Below are 22,621 nucleotides of genomic sequence, written 5' to 3'. Positions count from 1 at the left end.
CTAAAAAAAAAAAAAAAAACCAAACAAACAAACAAAAAAAAAAGAGCTGCAAGATTTGTGCAGTTAAAGCTGAGTCAGGAAGCCTCTCTTAAATGGACACTCGCCTCCTGCAAACATAGTCCACCCAAGAAACTGCTGCTACCATGAAGCTGTGCTCAATGCTGTTCTTTTGTGTCTAAAATTACTTCCCAAGCTCTCTCAGGTTTTATGTGGCTATAGTTGTCTATGTGGGTGCCATTTGTTGACAGAGGTTTCTGTCATGTCCGGTCCCACAGCCATTCAGTCCCAAAGAAACACACAGAGGTCTACATTGATTATAAATTGATTGGCCTGTTATCTCAGGCTTCTTATTAAGTCTTATAACTCATATTATCCCATAATTCTTGTCTGTGTTAGCCACATGGTTTGATACCTTTTATCAGCGAGGCAGTCTCATCTTGCTTCCTCTGTGTCTGGATGACTACTGCAGACTGACTCTTTCCTCTTTCCAGAATTCTCCTGTTCTGGTCACCCTGCCTCTACTTCCTGCCTGGCTACTGGCCAACCAGCATTTTATTAAACCAATACAACAGACAAATCTTTACAGGGTACAAGATTATTGTCCCACAGCATCAGATGACTAAAGGGCCAGGCTACAAAGTCCTCTGTGCCCTCCCCACAAAGAGTGGGATTTGAATACCTTCTGCGATGGGGAACTTTGCTCTTTGGAAGCAGACTGTTCAATATTTTTACTCTGCTATTTGAAAGTTCCTGTGTTTCAGTTGAAACTTGCCTCACTGCCACGTTAGTCATTTTTCAGAGTTATTGAGCATTTCATTTGCTCAGCACTATTCTAGGCATTGTGTGTGGGGGGAGCTCTACGGGGGTGCACGTGGGGGATCCTGAATGCTCTGTAGAGGTAATCACAGAGGAGGAACAGGACAAATAAATGCTAAGTTTTGTCTACAGAGAACTTGTACTATAGCGGGGGCAACCCATGGCAAAGAGAGCAAAACAAATATTTTTATGGAGACATGAATTAAATACTGAGGGTGTACAAAGTAAAAATAGTTAGCTTCTATGAGGAGAGCAGAGACAACCTGGTCTCTGGTGGATGCAGCAATCAGAGTTACCTCTTTACAAGCCAAGTCAGATGACATTACATTCCGGACCTTTCCAGGCTTTCCACTGCATTTGGAAATGAAAGCTGGGCCCTTCAGGACTCCACACAATATGGTGTTTCGTGACCTTGCATTGCTCATGTGACCCTCACATTTTCTTTTCTGATGTCCTGTGAACCTGCTAGTCCCCGATTTTGGATTTTCACACTGGTCTTTCCTCTTTAGACCACTTTTTGGACTCCCCGTGGCTTGTTCCTTTACATCCTTCAACGGCACAAAAGTCATCCCATGCATGTGCCACGACTCATTCCCTTGCAATCCCTCTACTCTGCTGTATGGACCCCATAGTGTTCATTACTATCTAAAACTTGCTTATTATTCTCAGTTTCCTGGAGAATATGCGCTCAGTGAATGCTTGGAGAGTGTCAGTTTTGTTTATGTCTGCATCCTCAGTTGCAAGAACACAGCCTAACACATAACACATGCAAACATCAATATTGGTGAAATAAATGTATGAGCTAATTTTGGTAACCTATTATAAAAAATAATTTTAAAAGCTAACAGCAGGAGACATTAACACCTGACATACTTTGTAGTTTCTAGACATGAGTCCAATCCTTTTGAAAATGAACCCAAACAGTTTCTCATTTGAAATCCTGTGCTATTTCCTACTTTTATGATTTCTCAAAGGATTTTGACCATGGCTCTGAGATTTGCAAGTCTTTCCAGTGTCTGGGAGATTTTCTAGCTAGGCTGAGGTAGCAACAAATTGCACGCGTGAAGGATTCTCATCTAGAATGAGGTTACATTTTCGAGTCAGCATGCAAAGGTAAAATTGACATATCACCAGAATTTCCCTGAATGTCCTAGCATCAAAACAGATAACGGATTGTGCACCGGTAGTTGTGCACCCAGGGAATTGGTTTGTTCGCATTAGGTACCCTGTGGTGTGAAAAACAGGGCTCTCCAAACACCAGATTCAGTCTCAGCCTGGCTAGGCGCCTTTCTTATTGGAGGTGCTTGGGAACTAAGGCTGAAGGGACAGCAGTTTACAATCTCTGCTATAGCTGGAGCTGAACTGACTGATTTAGAGTCCCGCCTTCTAACCCTTACTTCCCATGAGAGTACAGACTGTCACTCAGCCTCTCTACACATCAGTTTCTTCATCTGTGAAGTGGGATAATAATGTACCTGCCTCAAAGGGTTACATTAAACCTAAAGTCATCGACATATGAGTTCCTTAGACTATCACCTATGTGTGCTGAGCATGCCCAACCGTATTTGCAATCATTTTATTATCTCTCATCTCCTGTTCATGCTGAAACAGAGGCCGGGTGGGCGGGAAGGCGGGCAGAATGTCCTCGACTATTTCAGTCGTAATCACTTGTTCTCTTACCTTCTTTTTTTGTTTCTTTCCCCAGATGCCAACAGCAGCATTTGTCTGATGTGACCTTGCTCAAGCGCTCCATCTCTGCTGGAACTCTGGGTTCCCTCTACTGATTATCATATGGGTTCTACTTTGTACACTTTTCTGAAGCTACGTGGAGGACACACACATACACATCAGATTCTATTCATCCGTTCAAACTTCCATGCTACCCCCTAACCGTGAGCTTGGCTTTCTCCTCTTGACCCTCTCCAAACAAAGCCATTGAGTCTCTTCAGTTGCTTTCAGCTTTTTCTAGAATCCTTACTTTATTCTCTGGCTTCAGCTTTTCTGATACTTTTTTCTTTTTTTCAGTTTCATGCTCTTCCCTTTTAGCACTGAGAAAGTTAAAAAGTCAGAAAGAAAGGCAACACAGCAGAAAATGCATGAAAAATGACCAGCCAGGATTTTTTTTTTTAATGTGAAGAGCAGAAGAGAGCGAGGCCTGAAGAGCTGGCATGAGGAGAAAGGAACATTCGCTGTTATATATGGCAAAAGCTGCTGTCCTAACAGAGGTGATGAATTCCCACAGGCCAGAGCTGCTGGAGGACAGGGCTCTCAGGGGGAGCCAGCCTGGCAGGCAGGCTAACTGCCAGAGAGCAGAAGCCAAGCTTCAGCCACATCTGGAAAGTTCCATTGTTACAGGTATTCGCTTCTTCTTAGCCCTAGTATGGAATCTCTTGTTACTGGATTTTTAAGACTAGAGAAGAAAACGTTATATAAAGACCCAGTAGATGCCAGGTGTTATTATTATCATTCTTTGGGCCTATAGTTGACTAATTCATTTATCCATTCAACATATATTTTCTGGGCATTTATAGCCTAGGCATAATGCAAAACATGGCATGAAATGTGAAGTGGTAAAGTCTCTTTCATTGAATAGTCAAGTCTTAGGAGAAAGAGAGGCGCAGGAGTAGCGTATACAGCAGGCTGTGTGCATTGTCTTAGGCTGCGTATACAGCAGTTGCAGAGGTCTTACAAATCACAAGAAAAGGAGAAGGTGGACAGGGAAGAAGTGCAGACCCATACAGAGTGTGCTAATGAGCAGGCCACCGCTGTGCGCAGTGTGCTCAGTCCCACTGAAGATCTCCCAGGGACATTGTAGAAGCTGTCTCCTGTTGCCCATTAGAACGTGTAATCTGTGACATTCGCTCAGTAACTCCCACTTCTGGCCTGCCCGGGCCTCTGGACTAGCATATTCTTGGCTGCACACAGTAGAAGAGTCTTGTGTGGATAGAAGCAATGATGCTAAGGGGACATGGCAGAACACAGAAGTGTCTGTTATGTTCACTTAGAGAAAGAAGCATGGAGCCTTATGGATGCTGGAAGGGAAGCTCCCAGCTTAAACCAGCTGTGTATCTTCTTTGAAGAACTGACAGTTGATCACTATCCTGCTACGGGGTACCTTCTTCTAGAGCTGTTCAGTGATGCAAATTCTGGCTGGTGTAATAAGCCATCTCCTGATTGTCCTACCCACAGGTCCAGGAGGTCGCGAGCAGGACAAGAACTCTGATGGCCAACAGAGCCTAACTGCGCTGTCGTCTGAGACCGAGAGGTGTGGAATAGATGGAATGAGCTTACGTTTGCTTTTCATAAAGAAACCCAAGGACTTTCAGGTTGGCTCTGTTTGTGAACTGTTTATGCTTCCTCAGAGCCCTCCTTCCGGAACCCTCACCTCTCAGCAGCCCCTCCCTACCCCCATGCCTCTGCCCTCCCTCCCCCTTCACAGTACCACCTCCCAGTCAGAATAAGGATGTGGCAATCAGGCTGCCCAGAATTGTTCTCCCTGCCTTCAGTTCGCCCTGAGCAGAGTTCAGATTGCACATTTCCCGACACTCAGAGAGACCCATTAATATTTAGCATGTAACATTTCCAAAGCACTTTGCTAACATGAATTGATCTTTTCGGCACCCCCTTGCGAGGCAGCTCAGTACTGCTAGCTCTATTGGGGACCTAAGACTTCAGGAAGATAAGCTACTTAGTCTGGGGCTGGGGCCGGGGCTGGTGAGTGATGGACTCAGATTAGCACCAAAGGTCGATGACACCAGTTGTCTGTGTTCTCCAGACAGAACTGTAGAGTGGCCATGACACACCCTCCCTCACCAGGCTGTCCTGGAACAAATCCAGCCCTCAGAAGGTTTAAATAGAATGGATTTGTCATCTTTAAGATTGAACTGCTTACAAACCAGCTATCATTTATGGACTCGGGCACTTTACATAGATTGTGTCATTTAATTCTCTCAGCCCTTGTCCATCTTCTGCAAGATCACTATCAGTTTGAATATCAGAGGACCAAAGCACAGAAAGATTAAGTAACTAACATAAAGTTTCCCAACCAGTAATTAGCAGAGCTAGGTTTAAACCTAGGCTAGACAGCTTCTGGGTTTTAACTACTTTGAGCCAGATTTGTAGCATGATTAATAAAAACCCAGAGACAGAAATTGGGGTTCAGCCTGAAGGTCAGAAAAGCAAAACATCAGCAGCCACTAGCTCTTACCTCTATCTCAGTCCGAAATGGCGATCCTGCCTCCAGGAATCTCAGAATTAGACTATCTGAGAGCTGTCTCCTCCCATCTTACATTTCTCTCTAGTGCTGGGATTAAAGGCGTGCACTACTACCGCTGTTTCTATAGCAAACTAGTGTAACTACTGGGATTAAAGGTGTGTGCTACCACTGCCTGGTCTGTAAGGCTGATCCATACAATTGTTTCACTCTCTGAAGTTCAGGCAAGCTTTATTTTTATTAAAATACAAATGAAATATCACTACGCAGATTAGATGTAGGTAGATGAACAGGGTCAAGTGGAATTGCTCTTTGTGAGTTCTGCTCACTCCTGGGCAATTCATCATTTGCTTTGCACAATTATTTCTGCAGATAAAGGAATGAGAGTGTGTTTGTGAAGAATGAATGTGTAAACTAGAGCTGTTGGGTGCTTGGTTCCCTGTGGTTTCCTTTGCTTCCCATCCCAAAGGTTTGCTAAAAGTACTTATGAAATATTAAATAGATAAGAGGAGGCCCATGTATCATACACTGTGTTTAATGATGTCACTCACTCTGGTTGGCAGAGCACATGGGTTGTGAGAGCTTTTTGACAGGGACCATGGAGGGAGGCAGGAGTGACCTATTAGCCCAGAGAGGCTGCAGAAGTTTTGTGAAGGTGACCCGAGTTGAATTTTAACAAATAAAGACTTCCTGAAGATTGTAGGTAAAACAGTCCCACTGGTTTTACAGACCAGGTTATGGTAACACACACCTTTAATCCCAGTAGTCACACTAGTTGCCATAGAAATCAGGTGGTGCATGCCTTTAACCCCAGTGGTACACGCCTTTAATCTGAGCCCTAGAGAGGAATATAAGACGGTGGGGAGACAGCGCTCAGACAGTTTCATTCTAAGATTCCTAGAGACAGGATCGCCATTTTGGTCTGAGGCCAAGGTAAGAGCCAGTGGCTGGTTGTTTTGCTTCTCGGATCTTCAGGTGAACCCCAATTTCTGACCCTGAGCTTTTCTTAATTGTGCTTCAAGGAAAGGTCAGTTTGCAAAGAGAGTGGAGGTGTGAGGTGACAGGCAGGTTCAGGGGCCAGGAAGTTTGAGTCTCTTGCTTTCTTGCAGTCAGTGAGTTAATCTGTGGTCCCAAAGTCCCGGATGAGAGAGGGGGTCAAAAATTCTTGGATGTTATTGAAAATGTAATTGTTTGTGACAAGAATAGTCAAATTTTCTCCTTGGCGTTTTGTTGACTAAAATGGATAATTATCTAACAGGTGTTTGACAAAGTCTCTACTACATCCAAGGTATTGACTCCAGGAACCCTTGATGGGAACATACCTTTCAGGGGACTGAGGCCACTGAGTTGGCCTGGAGCTGAAGCGTTGTATTCTGGGAAGAAGTTGTGAAGAAGAGTCACTCTGTCTCTCTCTCTCTCCTAGGGGGACAATTACCAGTGTTGTAATTTAATTCTTTTACATTTTTAATGTTTTTAATTGAAATAGAATTATATCACTTCCCCTTTCTCTTTCCTCTCTTCAGTCCCTCCCAGGTACCCACCCTCAGTCCTCTCCCATGCCTGCCCAACTTAAGAGCTTCTTTTTCTTTGTTTATATTTGTTACATACACATACACACAATACCTTCTGAGTCTGTTTGGTTGTTTGTGGTTTCAAGGCTGACCACTCTGCATTGGACAACCAATAAGGAAGCTCATTCCTGGGAAAGTCTAATTCTTCCTCTCTCAGCTGCCACTAGTTGCCCCTAGTTCTTTGCTGAGGGGTGGGGCTCCAGAAAAATTTCCCATTCAGAGTTAGCATGTCCATTGCTACTGCTGCTGTTTCGGCTTGCTTATGCAGACATTTCTAGGAGAGACTGCTTTACAGCAGCCTTGCTGGTATTCTGGCTCCCACAATCTTCCCACCTCCTCTTCTGCAATGTCCCCTGAGCCATAGATGCAGGAGCTGTGATGTAGATTCATCTGTTGGAGCTGGGATCCCCATTGATCTCTCTTTTCTCTCTGGTTGAGTGGACTTTAAAGCTCATTTAGACGTCTGTTGGCTGCCACCAACACGTGAGTGCTGGTTCTTGCCGGTTCTTGCTGGTTCTTTTATGCATATCTTGCCATGCAGGTAACTGTGGTTCATAGGCGTTGCAGCCGGGTAAGACTGCATTATGTCCAGTTGTGCTCTTCTGTGGTGGTATCTGCTTGTTGTAAAGAGAAGCTTCTTTGATGTGGGGGGGGTGGCTACACTTATTTCTAGGTATAGGATTTATAATGTGGTAATGAATTATGCTGCTCTAATAAATGTCAGTAGTAGTTTCTTTCCTTTTTTCTTTTTTTTTAAAGATTTATTTATTAATTATGGAAATCTTTTAAAAAAAAAAGAAAAAAGAAAAGAAACTACTACGGTCATTTATTTATTCTGCATGTATGTTGCAGGCCAGAAGAGGGCACCAGATCTCATTACAGATGTTGTGATCCACCATGTGGTTACTGGGGATTGAACCCTGAACCTCTGTAAGAGCAGTCAATGCTCTTAACCTCTGAGCCATCTCTCCATCCCCAGTAGTTTCTTTTCTAAGCTCTTTAGCCTCACTAGCCCCTGGAGAGCTGATTAGGTTTCCAACACCAGGCATGGGTCCCCGCCTATTAAGTGGACCTTAAATCCAATTAGACAGCTGTTGGCTACCACCACCACGTGAATGTCAGTTCTTGTACCTTTACCCAGCGCTTGCCATGCTGGTAATTGTCATGGTTCATAGGTGTTGCAGTGTTGTAGCTGGATAAGACTGTTTCATTGTCCCCCCCCACGCTACCCCATCCCCCTGACAGCTTGCATCGCATCTTCTGGAACCAGGGAAGCTGAACTTGAGGAAAGAGGCTTTCAGATCAGATCCAACTCAAGTCATCCAAGTCCTGTGTCCTAAGTGTATGGTGTCTTCAGCGTATACTTGCTATATGGCACCTGTGTGAAGATCAGAGGATGACTTGTGGGAATTGATTGACTCTTTCCTTCTATCTATCATGAGGGATTCAGGGATCAAACTCAAGATGTCATGCTTGACGCTCCCCTCCCCCACCCGACAATGAGTCATCTCATTGGCTCTGGTATTATAATTTAAAACCCCATTTGTTCCCTATTTGAATCTGTCCCTTCTGAGCAAAACCTTAAGTAATGTGTATCTCCCCTTTCCTCTTTAGTTCATCATAGTTTAACAATTTACCGGCCATTGTATAATTCGGCCACTGGGTAACATTGTTCATGATTAGCCAGTGTGATCTGGTGGGTCTCCATCTTGCACTTGTAGTTTAGTGACTCAGCTAAGATACCCTTCAGGGCCCTGGTCTTGAACTTGTTCCCTATACATAGTATTTTGCCTTCCAGCTCCAGTGGGCATTCCCACAGATATAGCTAAATGCCAGAGAGCCCTGACTGTGCAGCGGAGTGAGGAGTATGGCTTGAGGCACATGGTGAGTTAGGTCTCGATGGTGTCAAATGGAGGGCAGTGATGAAGCAGAAGTCCAGACGGGTTATCAGTTACAGCTCTCGGGGACCGAGTCCTTCTCAGATGATGCAGAGTGAATCTGGATACAAAGTCACCGAGCTCATCCCTTTATGTGGGGTTCGTGGCATAACATATAGGTTAACCACAGACACCTCAAGAAGTGGAGATGGGTGTATATACAAGTCAAAAGTACATCAGCTGCTGGGACCCCACAGTCCTGAGGTTGAACAAGGCAGTAGTTGCTTCTGTGCCTTCTTCTTGGTGGCTTCAGTCAGAGTCCTCTGGGCTCCGGTTAAGTTTTAGGGTCTGGAGTCATGATCGTTATCACAGAGAATGGAGTGAGAGCTATCTGTGACTGTCCTGCCCTCCTAGTGTCCCTCAAACTCTTCAGTTTATGGCTTAATCCACATTCTTTTAATAGCAGTCCTTACAAACACTAGTCAGGAAGGAAGGGGTCAACACCCAAAAGCCCAGTGAAATTTGGATCTTCTTTGTGTGTAAGCAGAAATCCACAAAAGGAAAGATTTCTGACGTTAGGAGGCACTGATCAGAGCCCACACTTCCAGGCGGAAGCCTTATTTAGTCCCTCTATCCTGGTAAGGTTTTCTCTTCCATCTCCCATACCATATGGGTAATTAAGGCTTTGTATTCCGAGAATGCTGTGAAATGTTCCCCAGCAGGATTAGAACTTGACTCCTTCACAACCTACGTCTGCCTATTACCTTCCAGGCGTCTCTTCAGGACTGTTTTGAAACTATCCTCACAAAGTCCCCAACCCCCTGCTAGCTATCTCATGACTCCAAAGGGTCACACAGTTGAAACAGGGGACCTGGCACCAGGAACCATAGAATAATGAAGTCGAGGTGCTAGTATAGCAATTGAGAGCTCAGACTCTGGAGCCAAATGATTTTTAGTTCAAACCTCATGCTTATTAGCTCCATGGCCTCAGGAATATTATGAAAACCCTCTGTGCCTCAGTTTCCTCTAATGGGAAATGATAGTACATATAAGACTGCACAAGGACTGACTTGGAGCAGGATTTGAAGGGTTTGGCACAGACCCAGCACACACTAAACACTTGCTAACTGTAAAATGTTATTATTTATTAATGGAGGGATTTTCTGCATTCAGGATGATTCTTTTTCTTCCGTATGTCCTTGGAACCTCCACTCCATGACCTTCTCCCTAATTTACATTTATGGAGCCAGCTGTTCCAATAGCCTCTCTTTCTTCTGGTTGGGGATGGGAAGGAAAAGCACCTTGCATATGAGCTCTTATTATTTTTTGGTATTGCTTACAGTGTCATCTTAAACCAATATGCCAAAGCTCATTTTCATTCAGCGCTAAGGGCCCTTTAAACCAGCCATTCCCCATTTACTCTGTTTTATAAAGGAAGGCCTTCGGGTTTCATGTTCCTTTATTGTATTTTGTAGGGTACAGAACACATATTGGATACTATGTAAATGCAGAACACTCTAACAATAGTAACAGACAGATGAGAAACTCAAGGAAGTGGAGTCACCATTTTGAATTTAGCTTTTTATCGATGAGCTGAGTGATTTGGAAGAGACAATGTGGCTCCAAGGCTAAAGAGCCCACAGGGATTTCAATGGCTAAGGTCTGAGTCTCAGTCACAGCAGCAGCTCCGGTGACCCAAGGCAAGCAGCTTCCTTCCCCTGGACCTCAAACTCTCCCCATGAACACTAGGCTTGATGCTACAAAACTGCCTCCCAGGCATGCTAAGTTAAGCCCGGCCATATGCTGCTGGGCAGATCGTGCACTGCTAAAGGGTGCCAACTGAGGGGGCAAGTGGGGCATAGGATGTGGTCCACACTTGGTCCATACTCTGCTATCAGTCTGTACCCTAGTAGCGGGTTGATACTCCATCCAGAGGAATCGTGTACTTGGCCCTTCCACTCTGCACAATAGTATTCATATCAGTTAGTAGAGACCCTGAATTGAGCAACTTGACAGGAGTGTGGCACAGAGTACAGCAAACAGAATGTGCAAATTCAACACAGCCACTGAATGCTTGCTCTGTGCCAGGCCCAATTCTCGGGCTGAAGAGATGGAGATAGATGCAGGCAATTAATACCTGTGGTTCTGCCCTTCCTCCTCCAGCCCTTCCTCTACCACATCCAGTCGATTAACAAGCCATGTCAAACTCACCCAGTTTGCTCCATCCCACTGCCAGCGCTTGGCTTCATTATGATACAAGGACTCCCACCTCCTCTACCCTGTCCTTCAAACAAAAGCAAGAGTGTTTGTATTAAAATGTGAATCAGATAATATTACTCCATTTCAACCCTTCGGTGGCTATAATTTAATTCAGGGTTCTCATGATGGCTCACATTCTGTCCCCTGAAGCAAAGCAAATCGTCTCGTCCTTTAAATAGCCCAGCTCTTCAGTTAGTCTAAGCCTTCTGGCTGGAACACTGCTTGGTTCTCCCCTTTAGCATCTCTTTCTCATCCTTTAGCACTAAATGGACAGCCAGCTCTTCAAAGAAGCCTCCTTGGGCCACCTTGTTAAAGTTACCAAGATGTTCAATTGTACAGCAGCCCGGCTTACTTTGAAAGGAGAGAATTCCACATCTCCTGACTTATCTCCTGGATTGTTAAGTGCCAAATCAGTGAGGACCTTGCTTTTTAATTCTTCACTGAATGCCTTGCTAAATCTCTGATACACAGTACTTAATACCAATAATACTTGTTAGAGCAAGCTGGCAAATGGAATTCATCCGGGAGAGTATTGTGACTGCATGGAGAGATGTAGAGATGGTACCATGACGAAGGCTATGATGCACTAGGTGAGGTGGGGTGGCAGATCGTGGGGTGCTTCTATTGTTTGTGTGTTGATTTTTGTGGTGCAAATGCTACCTCTTGCCAGTGGTGTTCATAACTCGCCATGGGGCAGCACATACTCAACAAAGGCTTAGTGGACGAAGCAATACTTGAATTGTGTTTTGCAGAATCTGTGGTTTGCTGGCTCAGGTCCAATTCTGCTAAACTAGTTAACACAGCTCTGCTTCCCAGTAGCCCACATTTAACTGTTCCTGGTTTCCCTACCCACTTACCCCTGCTCACCTGGGCATTATCATGTGACTCAATCCAAGCCTCAGTCCGGCTTTTCCCGGGTCTGACTTTCTACTTAGACCAAGGAACATTGACACCCCCCCCCTCCAACTGTCTTAGTAAGGGTTTCTTTTGCTGTAATGTAAAACCACGACTAAAAAGCAAGTTGGGGGAGGAAAGGGTTTATTTAGCTTCCATTTCCAGATCATAGTCCATTACTGAAGGAAGCCAGAACAGGAATTTAAACAGGGCTGGAACCTGGAGGCAGGAGATGAAACAGAACGGTGGAGGGGAGCTGGCTTGCTTCCCTTGGCTTGATCAGCCTTTCTCTTTTAGAACCCAGGGCACCACCCACCATAGGTTGGGTCCTCCCCCATTGTCACTGAGAAAATGCCCTACAACTGGATCTCATGGAGGCATTTCCTCAACTGAGGCTCCATCCTCGCTGCTAACTCTAGCTTGCGTCAAGCTGGTAGACCCAGCCAGTACGCCAGCGGAGGCTGTGCAGTAGTAGAGACTTTCTGCAACAGTTCCTACTGTGGCTGATGATTGTGCTTTGTTGCTGTTGCTGCTTTTGCTTTTCAATATGGAACTATTTGATCAGTGTCTGTCTCTTCTTAAGGGGCTATAAACTCCACAGGGGTAGGGATTGCTTTGTTCATTATTTTTAGCCCCCAGCACTGTACATTGTGAACAATAAAATACAATAATTTTGTTGATCAGATCACTGGAGCGGGGGTGGAGGGACTTTTAAGGAAGGCTCACACCTACGTACCCTATAATGAGATTGGTGTGTCTTTTCTCTTCAGATCTCTTAAGGGATAGGAAGGAGAGTAGTGGACTGGAGATTCCTATTTTGTAAACGCTACCCAAGGTGTTCACCTCCATCCTGTCTCTCAAACTCAATTAAAAGGTGTCTTTACAGGATTTTAACACAAACATGACTTGATTAGATTTGTTATTTACATAAATCGGCCTTTGGCAGTAGGGCGGACCACACAGTGGTACTGGGATCAGCAAGGACAGTAATCAGCTAAGAAACAAAGCAGGGGAAATGAAATAACTGGCAGTGGAAATCAAAGCGACCAGATTCAAGTGCTAAAGTTAGAGAATCTACAGGGTTTGGTTATTATTCAAACACGGATGGAAGAGGCAATGGAGACAGATGGGGGAATCCAGGTCAAAGGGACAAGTGGATGTCAGTGAACAGAGAGGAGAGACATACTTTTCAAATATTTCTTTTTTCTTTTATGGTTGAAGATCGAACCCAGAGCGCCCCACTTGTTAGGCAATCACTGGGCTTATACCCTTAGCCCACCAAAGGGTTCAAGCCAGTGTTTGACAAGCATGCAAGACGGGAATAAGACTAGGCTGTCTAGAAGTTGGGAGTACAATAAGCTAAGGCAGAAAAAAAAAAAAAAAAGGCTGAGCTGAATTCCCCTCCCCCCCATTCTAAGAATCGCAGAGAACAATATTTAAAAGGAGAGTTCAGAAAAAAAAAAGAATAGGAATAGACTGAGTCGAACGGTTTGGAATGAGGAAGGCAAACCTGGATAGTGTCATAGAAAATAAATGATAATGTCCAACATCATCAAATGAGTAATGCTCAAGTTAGACAGCCTGAAAATACCTCTAGTGGGTTTGGCGACAAGGACACTGGCTGCAACAAGGACATTTTCCGCGGGGGCAGAAGCTGCAGTGTAGAAAACAACACACACAGGAAGTGGAGACACTAAGCGTAGATTACGCTTGAAGAAACTCGCCTGTGGACGAGGAAAGAGACACGGTATGATTGAGTAGGACGTGAGGAGATTTGAGCGCAGTCACAGCTGAGGGTAGAGATGGAGGAGGGTGGACAGTACAGGAGATAGAGGGGCGTCAACGCCCTCCCGCCCTCTCCATTTACCAGCTCCGCCCCTACGTGACGCGACTGGGCCTCGCAAAGACTACAACTCCCAGGAGGCCTCGCGGCGCGGGCGGAGCCAAGGCTTGGCGCGCACCCCAGCGGCGAGCGGAAGAGCAGGCGCTTCATGGTGGCGACGGAAGCGGAGAGCGACAGCGTCCCGGTAACCACGAACCCCTGTCCCCGATTCTTTTCCACCGTGAGCTGTGGCTGGTTGTCCCCATTTCTCCCCTCCGTCCCCCGACAGGACCTCTGTTTATTTTCTTTTCTCACGTGACTCGCGGGGCAGGCCCCCGCCTGGGGCGGGGGTTATTGGGAGCTCCCACCCTTCGACCCCTAAGGGCCCCCGGACCCGACGGTCTCTTTCGTGTGCCTTCTGTCTTCTCTGGGGTCGCGTCCCTGCCTACCTTGAGTCTCTGCCTAATGCCTCTCGTAGGGATCATCTCCCTCCGGTGTGTCAACAGGTAGCGGGGGCTTTGGGGACCCGCTTTGGGCTGCGGGGCTCTGGGTCACCGAGGTTGCTCCGGGATGACCTCTGAGTCGTGGGCTCCCGGGCAGTGCTGGGTGGTGGCACTCGTGCCTCACGTAAGCTCCGCTCCCAGAGCCCCGGGCTATGGGCTGGCTGTGAACAGTTTAAAGTAGATGGAGTGTGTACTTCCTGCTCTTCTTGGGCGGTCCTCGGAAAACTTCCAAATCCCTTTATCGAAAGTTTCCGCCGAACTTTTGTCTCCGTGTCTGAGTTGTGAGGGAAGGAGCACAGAGTTTAGTGTTTGGCTCCTGAGAGATTGATGGGTCGGCCCCTTGCTGGACAGTGATCTGTTGTAGTCCACCACCTCGGTTTCCCTGTCTTAAAAAAAAGGGAGGGGGGCAGTCATCTCGGTACTCTGCCTTTCAGTGTTCTGGGTTTCAGCAGAAACATACGTGTGAAACGTTTGGACTGTAAAGCATGTTTAAAATCAAGCTTTAGTATTCTCCCTTCTGCGGTCCAGGCCAGTTGCATTTTACAATCACGTTCATATCTTTATGAAGACTGGAGTTAATAAATGCTCTCTTTAGGAACTGATATGAAACATACAGATGTTATGCTAGGTTTCTCCCGGAGAGGTGACGCGGGGTCCCAACCACCTGTGGAATCAGGGCCTGTCAGAATGTGGACTGTTCTCCACAGCTACCTAGCTGCCCTGCTCGCTCTCCCAGAGTCTAGCCATTGTGGCTCCCCTGCTTTTCAGGTCCTACTCTATGTAGCATCTGCTTTAGCTGTTTGGTGTGTACTGGCTAGGAGTCTTTGCTCACAGGGTTCAGAATATAAATAGCTAATACTGCAGTCTGTTTTCTGCCTGTAAAGATGGGAGATTCTGAATGGCTGCTTATTGTTGCGTCTGCGGAATCCCCTCGCCCCCCAACTTGTATAGGAGTTCGGGACTTTGCAAACAAATTTTAAAATGATGTGGGATATGGTAATTTTTTGATTTGTTTGTTTGGAATTGTTGATTGGAAAAGTTTTAAGTATGGTTTAGAAAAAATAAGGACAGAAGGAAAGTGTATTAGGTCAGTGTATAAACTTGTACAAATTTGAATTCAAATCCCGGTGTTGGGGCTTACGCTGGGCAACCTAATTGACTTCTCTGAACCCGTTTATTAAGATGGAATTAACAATATTTACCTCATAAGATGTTTGTTAAGATTATGTAAATTGCGACTTTGAAGACATTATTGATGGTAAGGGCATGTAAGTTAATTTTTGTCGCTGTTACTGATGAGTGATGACAAGAGGTGTTGTTAATTTTAGATATTTTTCTGAGATACCATTTGTTTGTAAAACAACGATATTTTTTCTGTACTCTACAGACTTTAAAAACTCTGGTAGAACTGGCCATGGTGTTAACACACCTATCTCATCATTTTTAATATCAGGGCAGGAGAATCGCAAATTCAATGCCAGTCTGGCCATTTTAGAGAAATTCTTTCTCAAACACCACTACCACTACCACCAAAAAAATTGTAAATAGAAGTTCTTAGCCAGGTGGTGGTGGCACATGCCTTTAATCCCAGGCGGTGGTGGCACATGCCTTTAAACTCAGGAGGCAGACTCAGGTGGATCTCTTGAGTTCAGGCCTGCCTGGTCTACAAAGCGAGTTCCAGGACAGCCAGAGCTGTTATACAGAGAAACCTTATCTTGAAATACCAAACAAAACAAACCAAAAAAGTTACCAAAATTGCAGATCTTCTCCTCATAACAATTTCATTTTTATTAAACATTACAAGGGTTGAGGTGTATAATTGATTGATAAGAGTGCATAAGGCCCTGGGTTCTCTCCTAGTGCCAGGAATAGCAACAGCTACCAACAGCAAAAGCTTTTAATCCCAGCAGGCAGATTGATCTCTGAGGTTTTTGCTAGCCCAGTCTATGCAGTGAGTTCTAGGCCAGTAATGGTGATACAGTGAGAGCCTGTCTTTATATGTAGGTATGTATGTATGTAGGTATGTAAGAAGACGGGAAACGTGATTGTTCTTTTTTATTATTTGGGTTTCCTACAGTGCTGTTGTGAAATGGTTGTTGGGTCTGTGCTTTAGTTAATATTTTTGTACCTTGTTAGTTGAAATTGAACTGGTGCTTTATTTATGGCCTGTACTAAGTGTATTTCACTGTGCAGTGCAGCTTGTAGCAGGACAATTACCTATAACTCAGATTATTGACAAGAATGGGCTTTTATAGAGCAATTTTTGTGTCTGTGTTTACACGTTTACTCGCCCCCCCCACATATACATACACATACAGTTTTTAAGTTAGGCTGTTGTAAAATTTTAGCCTGAGTTGGACGTGTTGGTGTACGCCTTTAATTCTAGTACTTGGGAGTCAGAGGCAGGATGATCTCTGTGAATTCAAGGTCAGCATGGTCTACACACACAGTTCCAGGTCAGCAAGAGCTACCTGGTGAGACTCTGTTTGAAACAAACAAATTTAGCCTAAAGTAGTCTAGGAAACTTGGTGTCCCTCTTTTTTTTTTATTTTTTTTATTTTTTAAAAATGATGTCCAACATCTTCTGCTGATGTCCTGGCTGTGTATGTATCTTTAAAGAGTAAGTTTAGCAAAGCCAAGGAAGACAGCCTTACAGACAAATGATCTGTTGTTGATTAGGGCAAAATCTTAGACAGGGTTTCTCTGTGTAACAGTCTTAGCTGTCCTAGAACTCACTTTGTAGACCAGACTGGCCTTGAACTCACAGAGATTTCCCTTGTCTCTGCCCCCGCCCCCTGCTCCAATGCTGGGGTCAAAGATGTGCATCACTATGCCTGGCTGTATCAGGGCAAAATCATATGGGTTAGGAAATGAAATATGCAGGGCGGTGGTGGTGCATGCTTTAATCCCAGCACTCAAGGCTGGGACACAGAGAAACCCTGGCTTGAAAAGACAAAACAATAGCAAAACAAACAAAGAATTTAAATACTGTTTTTATTTTCTTCAGGTGACTCATTGACTGCCAGATAGTCACACATTTAGATATTTAAAAAATATTTCCTTTATTCCTTTTTTTTATACTTGATCTCCACCAAAAGACCATGAAGCAATTATTCTCTTTCATCTTGTGCCCTCTGCTTTTTAGATTCATTCTTACCTTTAGTTATGCTTCAGCATGATTTTTTGAACAATAGTGTGTATACTATATATATAGACACATATATACATGTATATGTATATACTCATACACACATATGTGTATACACATATAGCTATAATAGTAGAAAGTTATGCGTATTAAAATCTACTTTGTGCATATTGTGTTGTCTCCTTTGTTTCAAATACTTGGCTTTTGACTCATTTTGCTTAAAAGAACTTTGGCAGGTAGATTTCGTGCTTAACTGTGTACGTAGTGAATGCTCAGTTAGTGATGATTGTTGAATAGGAACATTATACTGATTGTCTTATGCGCTATGGCACAATTAGGCGAGGCTGTACTGTATTGTGAAAATTCCTAAGCTTTGGAGTCAAAGTTCTGAATCCAGTCTCCTCTGCTGGGTGTAGCCTTAGTTCCTACTTTTGAATTCACTTCACACCATCAGTAAAGCAGGGTTATTAGCCTGCGAGGCTGAAATAGACATATTTGAGCTAGGCGTATACTAGTCAAGTTTAGTAGAAAAAGGAGTTGCTCATATTAATATTTTTATTTTTATTATTTTATGATAGTTAAATAGGTTTTGACTATATTAATCATTCTCTTAATGTTTCACACGATCAGTGTGTTTCTTTTTTATCCCAGGTTAAGGTGGTTGACTGTGACCATGGAGCCTGAAACATTGCAAAGCTAATTGGCCCTCATGGAGTTTGAATTTGTGACCTGTTCTCATTAAATTCATGCACTAAGTATTCACAGATATCTAACATATTTTTTTAATTTGGTATTCATGTAACTCATTAGATATAAGTAAATGAAATAGTGCCAAGAGTAAAACTATAGATTTTTTAATTAAAAATTTATGAAGCTAGCCCTCATATAATATATAAAACTGGCAACCTATAGGATTAGCCACTTACCTGAGCCATAATTTAAACATTTCTTTTCATTGTTGAGTTATATTTATGGTAGGTTTCCTGCCCATAGAAGTGAAGAGTAGACTCTGCGTGTATTGAAAGAGGACACAGCTTCTGTGCTGCTCACCAGAGAAGGTGCTCTTAGTGTGCAGGGAAAACGTGAATGAGCCCAGCAGGATGGATGAGGCTTGGGTAAACTCCTAAGAGCTTATTGAATTACAGAGAAATTTAGTTGTCAGAGCATTAGATAGGAGAAAAGTTATAGGGTGTTGTTCAGTGGCAGCAGCCTGCATTTTGGAGTGTGTTTTCTGCTCTGAATAAGCCATACACCATTTTTTCCTAGTCTGTGGTGTGCTTTTTGCACTATATCATGTTAGCTTTCTGTGTAGTTGACCATTTTTCAAATTCACTACACTTTATTAATATTTGTTGCCTTTCTCTTGCATCTCTCTCTTTTTATGCCAAACATGGCCAATTTAAGACTGGGGATAAAAACATACATAAAGAAGCAGTATTCAGGGGAGAAAAGAAAAGAAGTAATATTGGAGTCAGCAAGTTCTGGTGTATGGAGTTGTGAGGTTTTCAAGCAAGTAGATTAGTTGTATGTGATGATAGGAATTTCTGGAATGATCAAATGCTGACCACTCATGACCTGACATTAAACTTGATGCAGAATTGAAAATATGGGCGAAAGGTGTGTAGTATTCATTAATTACAAATTTGTTTGTTCTTCTCTTCCTCCTCTTCCTCCTCCTCCTCTTCTTTTTTCAAGACAGGGTTTCTCTGTAGTTTTTGGAACTTTTCCTGAAACTCACTCTGTAGACCAGGCTGGCCTTGAACTCATAGAGATCTGCTTGCCTCTGCCTTCTGAGTGCTGGGATTAAAGACGTACACTGCCTAGCTACAAATTTGCTTCTTAAGAAGTAATCTGCATGTGTGTTAATATTAGTTTACTGTCAGGCTGTTTAGAATTCTTTGCTGTGGAATCTCACAAGAGAAAGAAAGAATGGAAGTAGTTTGATTTAAATCTAGTCAGCTTTATACCAGTAGTCTATTTCTGTTTTCATAACTGTAAAATGGACATAATACTATTAATTCTGCTTTAAAAATGAAAGGAAAAAGTAAAAAAAGGGTATTTTGGGGTTGAGTTAATAACTATAGGGAAGAGGGTGGATTCTGACGAAGATATGGTCTTATAACACAGTAGCAGGGTGAGGGGCCATCAAAAGAGTCAGCACATCAGGCAAGACACTTGCCACAGCCTCTTAAGAAGTGGGTAATCAGAAATGCCGAGAAGGGCAGCTCTAGATGGTCATGCGAGGGCCCGAGTGATAGGTGAGAGAGAAGAGCTGTCAGGTATGAGTTTACTGAGTCTGTTCATGTCTTATACTTGAGAACTCTCATTTGTATTTCCCCAGGAAAGGAAAGAGAAGCAGGAAAGTCAAGTCACATGCTCCTGCAGTTATTACATCACCGTTTCCCTTAAATAGTAAATATACTTTGTGTATTCAGCGCAGAACCACCAAATGTTTGTATTATAATCATCTTAAGTACTTACTTGGCCTTTTACAGAATAGTTTAAACACATTTTAGAAAATTGAATAATTTATTTTTAAAATATTTTTACCAAAAATACTAATGCATGTTTATTATAGAAAAATTAGTACAGAAAACTTTAGAAGATAAAGACAAAGTATTCATAATCCCAAGATCTAAAGAACATATAACAGGCACATATTGTTCATGTGGGTTTTCCCTCCTAGTATTTCCTTTTCTAGGCAAAAGATGTTTCACTTAAGTTCTGTGTTTGTAAGTCCAAAGTTATGCTATAAATTAACCATTGGGGTAGTTATCATTATGTACCTATTTTAACACTTCCATAAACTGTTTATATGCCTATTTTATTGCTAGATACAGACCATATATTATTATCCATCTCTGTCTCAGGCATCTAGCATAGTGTTTCGTGTACAGTAGGCCTTAGAGTATGTTTGAGATGATTTGTTAGACCATCTGAATAGAGATTGCCTTGTTTAAACAGGTCTTCCCAGTTGTACATTTGGTGTTTTGGACATCCTTAAAATTGGGGAAAACTTGATTTGGGGGAGTGTATTTAATATGAAGCCACTGAGCAGGCTTCCCCCGCCCCAGTTAGCTTTTGTTGTGTGGCATAACACTTCAAAACTTACTAGTAAATACCAACTATTTTTTTCATGGTAAGCAAATACTCTACTACTGAGTTAAATATCTGGTCTGTTTTCTGCTTTTATTTATTCTCTCTCTCCCTTCCTCTCCCTTTTATCTTTCCTTTCACAAGTGTATAAGTGTGTGCATGCATGTATGTGTGCTCACATCCATGTGTGTGCACTTGAAGTCCAGAAGGGTAGGTCATGTGTCTTTCTTCATAGCATTTCACCTTATTCCTTGGAGACAGGGCTTCTGACTAAACCTAAAACTTAACATTTTTCATCTAACTGGCTGATCAGCAGCAAGCTGATATTGGGGTTACAGTGTAGGGCCACACCCAGCCTTTTTACATGACTGTTGGGGATCTGAACTCAGGGCATGCTTATATAGCAAGTAGTCTTACCTACTGAGCCATTTCCGCAGCCCAACCCCCTTTTAAGGAGGCAGAACTGCAGTCACATAGGGCCCCACAATTGCACCAGATAGCCTGAAACCTACCAGGCTACCTCCAGATTCAGTTTCCATCCTGCTTCAGCCTTCCAAATTGCTAAGATTAGCGTGAACTACTACACTGGCCAGTATTTCTCTTTTCAACTTAAGTTGATGAGTTTCTGTTCTTTGCCTTTGAGCCCCATCATATTAAAACCAACAGTCTTATTTTGTAAGTGATAAAGTACGTGTTTACTATAGATAATTTTGCCAGTCAGGAAATAAAACCAATCCCATAATCTAACTTTCCAGTGCCGCCAGCTTTTAAGTCCATGATTTTCTGTTCATAGTTCCTAAATTTTGTTTTTTTTGAGGTAGGATCTCCCTGTTTTACCCTGACTGTCCTAGAGCTCCCTCTGTAAACCAGGCTGGCTTCCAGCTGCCTCTGCCTCTCAAGTGCTGACATTAAAGGCATATGCTACCACTGCCCGGCTTCATAGTTCCTAAATTTGAACCTTTCTGAAAAGGAAAAGTTTTGTTGCTTTGGGTATTGTATGTTTGTGGCCATTCAGTGGCAGCAGAGTTTAGACTAGTCTGATGCAGTTATTTGTCATTAGTACTTAAATATTTTTTTAAAATTTTTGTGATGCTGGGCCTTGTGCTCGTATTGTACCACTTAAACTATATCTTCAGCCCCTAATGTGTTTAATTATGAATTATTCAAACCGTAATTGAATGTGATCCCATAGATGACAGAATTCTGTTGAGAGTCAGTAGTGTTTGAGAAAAGTTGTTTTGGAGGTGTTCTATGTAAGATAACCCTATGGATTGACTGGAGAGTGTTTCAGTAGCAGTGCTGGTAATGTAGACATAGAAAGGAGGTGTGGGGACGAGCAGTAAGGTATGGAGCTAGAGGAGCTGGAAGAGTCAGAGTACAAATTTGAGTGTGATATATCCAGTATACTGTGTCATTGATAATGGTCTGGGAGAAAGATAATGATTTCAGTTTCTAATTTGTTAAATTTTAAGTATATAATTTATGTGGTAGTTTTAAATATTCATTAATCTTAATGGGTACTTCCTCATAATCTGTTTTTGAGGCCATGAAGTTATCCTAGCAAGTAAATATTCTTGGCGATGGTGTTTTGGAACTGACTTTAAAAGGGTAATAGAGCCATACAAGAAAACCAATCTTCTCACGTGATGCTTGTATCCTTTGACTCTAAAGCAGTGTTAGTTTTGCCTGACCACCCACCTTACTTACCTCCTTTTTTTTTTTTAAAGTGAAGTTTGCTAGTTTCTAGAAATTAATCTGCAGTCATGAGGTGTACTACTGGAGAAGGTTTTTGAGTAATTACTGTGACTGTTAAAAAGATTCAGAGAGCTTCTAGGGATCCAGGAACTCCGAGTGTGCCTTGATTAAGAGAGTGGATTCAGGAAGCATAGGTTTGAATGATCTTTTGTGATTAGTGTGTATCCTAAATGAGTTTGTTGGGTTGCAGCTTCCTCCATTTTTAAAAGAGCTGCTATTAAAGCTCCCAACTTTGATGAGATTGCGTTAGGGATTATCTCTTAGATTTAGAGCATTACCTGGCAAATATTAAGAGCTCAGTAAATATTAGCTCTAGATTACTACCTCTCGGATAACTGCTGCTGCCATCACTTTATCATTTTATTTTAAAAATCAGTTACGTGTACTAGTGGAATGGTAAGCTGCTGGAGATAAGTTTGGAGCTCAAACGATCAGACAGATTGTTAAAGGAATGTTGTAGAGCTTCGTGAGAGGAGCAGAAAAGACTGAAGTAATATTGGGTTGGGCAGGAAAAGAAATAGCAAAGACACTGATGGAAGGTGTTGAGCAGAAGAAAACTTCTATATGATTGATTATCCATATACAAGTTATCTTAATTAGGATTGGATTTGGTTGCAGTCAAGTAAGAGAGACATAAACAGGATAGCAGTTTTTTTTCTCTTGATGT

General features: G+C 43.0%; 1 protein-coding gene and 1 long non-coding RNA gene across 7 annotated transcripts in view; one reads left to right on the top strand and one right to left on the bottom strand.

Moving 5' to 3' along the window:
- LOC126503545 (uncharacterized) overlaps nucleotides 1-14,782 on the bottom strand; it is a 21,140-nt gene extending 6,358 nt beyond the window's left edge. Inside the window, exons 1-3 of the long non-coding RNA XR_007592325.1 lie at nucleotides 13,902-14,782; nucleotides 10,689-10,761; nucleotides 6,352-6,448 (exon numbers count right to left, since the gene is read on the bottom strand). This is a non-coding gene — a long non-coding RNA (uncharacterized lncRNA). The remainder of the gene's footprint in view (nucleotides 1-6,351; nucleotides 6,449-10,688; nucleotides 10,762-13,901) is intronic.
- The window catches only part of R3hcc1l (R3H domain and coiled-coil containing 1 like), an 82,682-nt gene continuing 73,505 nt past the window's right edge, over nucleotides 13,445-22,621 (top strand). For 2 of the 6 annotated variants that reach the window (XR_007592321.1, XR_007592320.1), the window contains exon 1: nucleotides 13,446-13,657. Coding sequence is in view for 1 of the 6 variants with exons in the window: in XM_050145268.1 (XP_050001225.1) it covers nucleotides 13,622-13,657 (36 nt within the window). In the remaining 5 variants the exon portion in view is untranslated. Of the gene's footprint in view, nucleotides 13,658-22,621 lie in introns of all 6 variants that reach the window. The other 4 variants (XR_007592319.1, XR_007592316.1, XM_050145242.1 and 1 more) reach the window with 4 other exon arrangements.

The sequence above is a fragment of the Alexandromys fortis genome, unplaced genomic scaffold (genome assembly GCF_014885135.2).
Source record: "Alexandromys fortis isolate MF-2015 unplaced genomic scaffold, M_Fortis_MF-2015_v1.1 scaffold_16, whole genome shotgun sequence".
NCBI lineage: Eukaryota > Metazoa > Chordata > Mammalia > Rodentia > Cricetidae > Alexandromys > Alexandromys fortis.
Note: the sequence above shows the minus strand (reverse complement) of the source record. Positions and strands in the feature narration are given on the sequence as shown.